We start from the raw sequence: 8,993 nt of genomic DNA on the forward strand, positions 1-8,993 counted from the left end.
ACCCAAACTCCTTCCTTTCAATTGGATATTATTTTATTGGCTTGTTTTGCAAGCATTATAACTTTGCATTCTTCCCCCAAGGTCAGTTTCTAGTGTGCCACGAGGACTATTTACACATGGGGCTTTTCAGGTCAGTTCCATTGTATTTACATCAAATAATTTTTGATAAGGGATGTAAAAGACCTATAAACCCAACATCATAAACGGGAGAGGTGTAGCTGAAATAAGGACAAAAGATCAACGGCTGAATTTTTCCTTATCTTAGACACGTTGATATTTTGAGTCAACTCTCTTCACTCCCTCCCGCTCAAACCCCCCCCCCCCCCCCAACCCCCGCCTCTCTCCCTCCCTCTCTCTCTCGCACTGAGCTGAGTAGAAGCGTGGACTTGTTAGATTTAGTCCAATGGCTTCCCAGTGCGGCCAGCAAGCAAGCTCTTGTTTCATAGAGAAGTACCTCCCCTGTTATCTCCCTGGCACTATAATCACTTAACAAAGACTTGGGCATTTGCACAAATTAAAACATCAATAATGCATAAGTGCTTTTCAGTTTTGAGCTATAGTGTCCCTGTATTGGGATGAAATACCCCCTCTACCAGTGGAAAAACTCTAGCTCGCCATCTTCTGTCCCACAAGCAGCTCAAAGAAGCCACGGCTCTGCTTAGAGTAACAGCCCCCCTTCTCTTAAAGTTGAGGCTAAAGCTGTGGTGAACATTTGGGATCTGCTTTGGTAGCGGGACAAAATGGCTGGGCCGAGCGGGATACAGAAGTTGTTTTAGAGCAAGAGGCGGTAAGTGGTGGTGGTGCATCAATGCAAACAGGCAACACCCTCGAGTGGCGCAGCGTGGCATCCTTCCATAAGCAACACCACCGCCGTGTCCCCGACATTTATGATTTGTGGTCAGAATGGCAACACAGGCCTGATTCTAATCCAAGTCTGCATGTTAGCCCTATCGTTACATGGCTAAATCTGCCCGACCTAGTCTCTTATTTTCCCCCGATGAAAACACCAGACGTTTCATATGGTTGTCAGAGAGCTTCGCTTTAAACAAGTCATATGAGAACATTACACTTGGACAAGGAGGAGAAGGGCGGGGGCATCATGGGAAAGGAACTTAGTGACACTTTGAAACCAGGATGCTGTTCAAGCTACTGTTTAATTTCAGGGAGAGAAAAAAAAAACATATTTATCACTGGAGTCGTGAGTATGAACTGTTTTGCGCTGACTATGGATGAGTTAAGTATTATTATTGGACTTGTAAATCCATGACCAGTACCGTTCCAACACCAATAGAGGACGAGCCATCCTATACAGATGGCCTCAAGGACAATTAGCAGTAATGATTGGTTGCCACCTAAATGAGGGAAATTCTATTTGCTACTGCACTTGCTGATGATCACAGACCAAATGCCTCTGACAATAATATGGATGGCTGCTTTAAACTTAAATGTTACTTGTAAATGTTGGTTAAATATACAGTACACTGGAAAAGATAATTTCTTAAGTATGTGTCTCTCACTATTTAAGGAATACAAAATAAAGAAAGGTGGGACTTTAAATCATATACAAACACCACATTATCATGAAGAATAAAGAGATGAGACAAATAGCATAGTGATTTAAAATATTATCTCTTCAATCATATCCTTTCCCCCCAGATATCTTCATTTCCCCCTCCCTTCTCTGTCAGTTAGTCTGGCAAACAATCCCCTTGTTAGCAAACTGTTAAGACAGCCGCTTGGTACACAAATTGCGCTCGACCAAGCGAATTTGTTTTGCAAGGGTGACCTGTTTAATCATCTCATTTTCTTTGGCGGACATTTATTCATCTGGTTTCCACGGTTACAGAGAACATTAAGGGGCTACAGTAATAAGGCTGGAGAGTCAAACAGGTAATAAAAAAATTAACGCCATTTTCCAGCAGCCGAGGACAGTGGGTGAAATGAATCAAGGGAGAGGGGAGTGAAGCAGTGGGGGGAGCAGGGGTGTGGGGTGTGTGTGTGTGTGTGGGGAGGGGGGGGGGGCTCCAATATTGTCCAAACAATAAGCCTTAGCGGTTATTTTACTCTGTAGATCAGGTGGTGCTGTTATGGACATGACACTTTGGGCACAGAGCAGGAGAGATAAAGCTTTTAAAGTGGCCGTGCTCCTTTTTTATTGTCATTTAGCGATTACATATCAGAACAATTAAAAGTTAGCCTGAGATATCTATTAACTTTGCTCTTTTTTATTTCTCCTGTGCTTCAAAAGGAAGATAATTTGCACTCCTGGCAATGCAACGTGTCAAGATCATGCAAGGGACAACATGACATTTAGAGGCCCCGGTGAGAAATGTTTCGTAGTCCTCCCAAGTTGAATCATGTTTTCTAATATTGTCTTTTGAACAACTGAGCAACAGCATGAGAAAAACAAAAATAACCATTTGAATATTGAGTTTATCTCTCAAACTATTAGAAACAGTGACCTACACCCCAACTGAATGAGTCCAACTTCTTGCCAAATATAGAAAATTCCGGCACAATAGGGGGAACAGGTGCTGAGGGCCCATAGAAAGTGACGAAGCTGAAGAGCTGGGTTGCTGCTGAATGCCAAATAAGGCAGTGAGACACGTTGCACCAAGGCACAAAACAACCTACTGTAATGCGAAAGTCTGTTGACTGTCACCAATTCCCGCACAAACTGTCTCCAACACTATATTTCCCTGTGTTGAGACAATATTCTGGGCTGTTTTCCACTTAAATAATAGACGAACAAGAGAAAACAAGCAACGAATTTTATGCATTACTCATTTCTCCACTCCTTCCAAAAGTATTTCTAATTGACAGCAAGGCTTTGGCACTCCTAAAATATGCACAAATGTTCTCAACCTAACCCTTAATCATTAAATAATCTGGTTTAACCTGTATTTGGGCATTTTATGACTCTGCCAACACCTGTCCCCCACCCTTATGAAAAAAAAAACCAAATTGAATTCTTTCTTTGTTTGCTGTCGTGTTACTTGTATATATGTTGTTCCGGGGGTGGCTCCGGTGCGACTGAGGTCGGAGAGGGAAGCACAACTGATGAGAGACAACGTGTCTCAGGAGAGGGAGGGAAAAAGAGATATCAGTCGACCCCGGCCTCACTCTCACACAGACACACACACACACATAACGTAGGATACGTGCTCTTAACATCAAACACACACCACTCGCGTGTCACAAGGAGCGCGCTCCCCTCCTCACCCCTGACTGACGCAGGAGCCCGGAGAAACAAACTCTCGTCATACATGCCGGGTGAAATCCCCACAAGGGGATACAGAATGGACAGCAGAGAGAGAAAAAAAGGCTTAGCTCTGGCTATGGGACTGCCAACTGTTCTGCTAACAGCCTCTTAACAGGTGTGGGCTCTAGAACCATGTAATCCTATCAAGTTACCAACTAAAAAAAAAAAGTGGGGGGGGGGAGGGAGAAATCCGGCAAACTCCTGGGTTCTTCCCCTCTATCTTTCTCCCTCTCTTTCTTTCTTTCTCTCTTTCTTTCTCTGTTGGCAGTGACAGAAATGAACAGCTGGGCTTCAGATTTATCATGTACAGACAGTAATTATTGCTGGTGCTGCCTGCTACTGACCCAAGTGAATAGAATGTCACATGAAAAAACACACGGCAGAAGGGGAAACCTGAAGTTGAAGGGTGCCGGGTTGGGAACTGTGTGGAAGATGTGTGTGAGTGTGTGTGTGTGTGTGTGAGACACAGAAAAGAGAGGAGGGCAGTGTTTAAACGTCACTACGTTCCTGTTTGCAGTCAATTACGGACGAGGACAGGGGTATTGGCTCTGTAACTCGGCAGAGCAAACATTTTCTCCCTCACAGTGAAGGTGACAGAAAAAAAGGTTCCATGTTTGTTTGCGTTGATTTTTTTTTTTTTTTTCGCTTTCCACTTATCAGAAAAGAAAGCCAGAGACAGTACAGCAGGCTCTGAATTCCTGTCAAAGAAAAGGTGACAGAGAAGTGAAACTGCGACATGTGCTCAACACTGAAAAACAGCAGTAAAGTGAGATGACAGATTTTTTTTCACACCTACTATTCTCATCTCATCAGTTTTTACCATTCATGTATGATTAACCAGCAATAATTAATCAATAAAAAAACAAGGAAAAGTCACTGATCTTGGCCCACACAAAGTGTTTCCGTCATTATCTCAACCTAGTCTGACCCCACCTGCTCTATTTGTTCCAGAGATAAGAGGGTCAGGAGATAAACTATCAATTTATTACCCATGTCAATCACTGTCCTTGTCATTAAACAGTTAACCCCGCGTCCGCTGCTTCCTTTCAAACACATTCAGTTGTTTGAAAGTTGAGGTCTGTCACATTCCATACCCACTAACCTACGTACGGGCTGGTTCACACCTTAAAGACCCCCTGCCACATTTAAAAGGATTAGTCACCACATTTTGTGCCGGCTTAATCTCTCTTTCAGCTGGCCTAATAAGTGCGCTTCGATAAGCGAAGCATGCAAATTCATTCATGGCCAGTGGAGACCATGCTTTCAGACAAACGAGCCAAAGTCTTCCACTCTGCTAATTACCTCTTCATTTTCCCCTTTTCCCCTCTTATATGGCATATCAACGACTAGAGATTATTCCTCTCCCTTACTTTGCATGAAATTATAATTTCATATGTAAGATTAGGAAATCGAGTCAGTGAAGAAGTTACTGGAGGCTTCTTCATTGACTCTGCACACAAGAATACATGACACGGCATATTCAGCTGTGAGATTAAAAGCAGGATTTCTCTTTGTCTAGTTACGCTGCGACAAATGAGAGGGAAAAAAACAGAAAAAAAGGATTTTTTTTCCAGGAAAATAATACACGATAAAACTTTTTTTACTCGATATAATTTCTAATTCATTGCAATCCTTTTTAAGATAGTATAATTAAAAAGGATATCTTTGTGTCCATTTCCCTTAGTTTTAGTAGAGCAGATTAACAAACATGTATTATCTGTGATAATAAAAACTTGGCCTGTTATATTTTAGATAATTAAGGCAATGAAGACCCAAGGTGCAACCTGTTTATCATTCTGGAATATTTCTTCACCGAGTATTAATTAGGCCATTACTCCAAATTGGTGACGGGGAGCTTTGAGGTTTTAATTAGGTGCTGGCCACTGCATGAGTGCACAGGAGTGAGGAAAGGGGGTGGTGATGCCACTTGCCTTGCTCCTGGCCCATATCAAGTAGCCCTGAACACTTTGGCTACTGCGGCAAGATGCATGGCAGCCCACGTGCATCTGGAGTTTATTTGATCGTTTGATCTCTGATGTTTCCTCTTTCTGCCGGTCACAAAAAAAAAAAAAGCCAGTTGGTGTGATTTGGGTATTAAAAGACGGGGGTTAAGGTAATTATGGTGTTGGGTGGCTTGTGTCTGATGACTGGGCACATGCTCAATCAGGACTCAGCTGTCCCTCTCTTTCTGTCTACCCCCCCAATGCACACACACACACACACACACACACACATACACACACACACACACACACACACCACACACACACCTCCCTCCTCTTGTCTGCTGTCTGTGTTCCCCCTTGTCTCCCCCTGCCACTCTGCTAAAACCAGGCATAACACACACAGCCTCGCGTAACATCAATCAAATACTGAGAGCGGACCATAAAACTACACAAACATATACGCTGCCATTAACTACTGTATTTTGCACCTTTTTTTTTTAATAGTTCTTTTCCACCGTACGTGTAAAATAGTAATATTCAATTTAGAGATAGAGAAGGAATCAATTAAGACAAGAACATTTTTTTAAAAAGAATCCGTTGCTGGAGTTGTGTTTTTAAACACAAATTAAAATGTTGAAATAAAATGTCTCTATTTTTGACATTTTTTAAAAAAAAACAAAACAAAAGTAAGCAAAAAAAAAAAACATGGAAACATTTTTTTTTCCTTTTAACATTTTTAGATTCAAACTAAAAGAGTGAATTGTATCAGTGTATTCAAATGCATATGTAAGTGATAGCAAAAAACAAATATTTTGCTAACATCTGAACAAGGTATTTAAAATATCTGAGAATGTGAATGTTTTTCCTCGGTTGACAAGGCGATACTAATCACCTCGTTGCTGAGACGCACTCTTCCCTGACAAGGCTCCTTAGACTACAAGGATCCCCCAGGAGAAATCGGCATGAAAGAGGTTAAAGACAATGACTCGCATTTTTTTCCACCAAATGTCTCCCTGTTAAATTTATTTCAAAACTCTGTTAATCTGCTGTACACAACATTGCCATTAGCATAGCCCAGCCCCCTAATAAAAATTCCGGCTAGTTTAATTAAAAAATGTAAATTTACTGTCATCCAAGGAGCAGCAGAAATAGGAGTGCAACAGCATATTTTATTGCTTAAGACATCAAATTGATTCAGGTTATTGCTAAATTGTGATAAAAGGTTATTGAGGGGCCTTCAGATCTGGGCTTGTTTTTCTCCCTCATTTCATCCTGGTTTTGTGGAATTCCGTAAAAGATGGAGAGGGCCACAAAGGGTTAATGAGACAACTCAGTGAAGGAGAAGGCAATCAACATTATGACTCATAAGAGGGTAGAAAAACATTTTCCAAGCTGACGAAAAGTTTGAAATTAGGGTGTGTCACGATTACAGTTGTACTTGTTTGTTGTTATTTTAAACTATAGCACAGTACACCTTAAATAACCAAACATAATAAGCGAGCCCTGGTGTCTGTGTCACGCATGTGTTTGTAAACCCTGTGGTCACGTTGCTCTACTATATAATCTCTCAGAGTTTTATTTAATACGAAAAATCATCGTTAGGTTGGGTTTCATTTTTCATTAATGCTGCCTTAACAGTGAAAGAGAAGAGAAGCCAATATAGTGTCAAGAGTGCTGAACAGAAAGATTAGACAGCAAGAAAAAACTAATGATAGTTAAAGGGATTCAAATAAGATACATAGAGAGTATGTAACTGGCAAATAAATGTGTTAAAAATAACAGACTGGAGCAAAACTGGCTGGAATGAAGTTTGAGTTGCAGAATTTTTTTTTCTAAAAATATGAAAAGACAAAAAAAGAAACCTTCTGTATCTAAATATTTTTCAAAGCATCCTTTCTGTAATTTAAAACACTGTGATACCATCTTTTTAAAAATAACAGACTACTAAAAAAATATCTCCACAGCCTTTACTAAATATTTATATGCTGGATGAGTTTAAAATAAAGTGGTTCGAAATGAGGGCAGATAAAATAGATCAAAGTCAAAAGGAACCTATCATGTTTCAAAAAAAGTAATAGTTTAGTTATTGAGTAGATATATTTATGTATGGTGCAAATAATGAAATACACAGGGACTATTAATACACACACACACTCACACACACACACACACATACGTATGAAGAGAAGAAACCACTCAGTGCACGCAAAGTGAAAACACACCCGTATATACAGTACACACACAAAACTGAAAGAAGTAGATGTGTACGTGAAATGTGGCTTATTTTAAAACACACGCTAAACCCTTCCTAGAAGTAACATTGTGAGGACAGTGACGCTCATAAGTGTAAAGTGTAATCCCGTTACAAGTTTATCCCCCCAAAAGTACGCAAAGAATGAGTTGTTACTTGACAGTTATACGTCTAACACACTTTAAAAGAATCTGCCCTTCAAGTGCATTTGCACAAAAATGCCGATCACTGAGATCTTACCAAGTATTTTAAATTAAATTTAATGTTTTTGTCCTAATTTTACCTAACATGTAATGCACTCGATTCATCAGCATGTTTATGTATTAATGTAACATACACCTGTGAACTGTATATGCACTAATTGGAAGTACCTGGAAAGGTGTTAGCACTGCTCTTCCCTTTACATGTGTGACAACATAAGCAACACACAACAGTTTGTTTGCTTTGTCCCCTTGGCAACAAACCCTTAGGCCATTCAGTGCACCCTAATGGCATTGCCAGTGCCTCTGTGGGTAAAACCAATACCTGTATTTCTACAGTACCGAATGCTGGCTTATTCAAAAACATGTAATTAAACGGAGGGACAGAACAAGCAAGAAAACACAGATGAAGAGAAGAAAAAAAAAAAAGAAGCCTGACAAGGAGTTGTGCTTCTCTCATGTCCTAGAACAGAAATACACTCTGACAAGAGAAAATGAAACTGGTTTTGTGAACTTTCTTCACATGTATACTGCATGTAACACAGTGTCACGAGTAGTGTGCGAGAGAAATGGGTAATCATATTTGATATTGCAGTCACCTTTGGGCACTGTCAAAGAGCTATAAATAAGGGTGTCGCAACACTTGAGTATACGTACGCACTGGCACATAGTTTAATCATGAACAACTTCCCCTCTCTGTATATTTAGTCAGAGATAAAGGCACACCTTGAATTGTCAGCTAATAAAACATATCTGGCAAAGATAGAAAAGAAGAAGAGTACTCACCATATTCAGGGAAGTCGAAGTTAAATCCTCTCAGACATGTAACTTTCATAATATTACTCAACTCTGTTAGAAAGTCATTCGAATGTTGGTTGGTGGAGGGGGAAATAAAGCGGAAAAGTAACTAGATAAAAAAAGGCTTCCTTCAATCATGCACTAAACTCCTTGACATGTAATCTGTCAATAGTTTGTTGCTGAGATAATGCCGGCTGCCACGAGCGGATTTGATTGGCAGCTTAGGGTCTGGCCCCTCCTTCCTCTGCTTTGACGGGGGGTAGGTGAAAGAATATGGAGCCTCCCCCTACCCTTCCCTGCTCTCTCTCTCTCTCTCTCTCTATGTCGCTCTCTCTCTGCCTCTCGTGCGCTGCCTCTCTCTCGCTCTCTGCTTTGCTTCCATACACACACACACACACGCACAGACCAAGCTGTTGGTGATGTTGTCTGAATAGGCTGATAGGAAATTATGGCAGAGGAACCGGAGCAGTTTTTTTCTCCCTCCCTCAGTGGGCTGGCCTTTTCCATCTTTGTGGTCTTCTAGCCTTTCAACTCTC

General features: G+C 40.8%; 1 protein-coding gene across 1 annotated transcript in view; it reads right to left on the minus strand.

Moving 5' to 3' along the window:
* The window catches only part of casz1 (castor zinc finger 1), a 74,982-nt gene extending 66,331 nt beyond the window's left edge, over window positions 1–8,651 (minus strand). Inside the window, exon 1 of the mRNA XM_042410415.1 lies at window positions 8,446–8,651. Coding sequence (XP_042266349.1) covers window positions 8,446–8,494 — 49 coding nt within the window. The 5' untranslated portion in view covers window positions 8,495–8,651. The remainder of the gene's footprint in view (window positions 1–8,445) is intronic.
* Between the last annotated feature and the right edge of the window lie 342 nt (window positions 8,652–8,993).

Source organism: Thunnus maccoyii, chromosome 4 (assembly GCF_910596095.1).
Source record: "Thunnus maccoyii chromosome 4, fThuMac1.1, whole genome shotgun sequence".
Lineage (NCBI taxonomy): Eukaryota > Metazoa > Chordata > Actinopteri > Scombriformes > Scombridae > Thunnus > Thunnus maccoyii.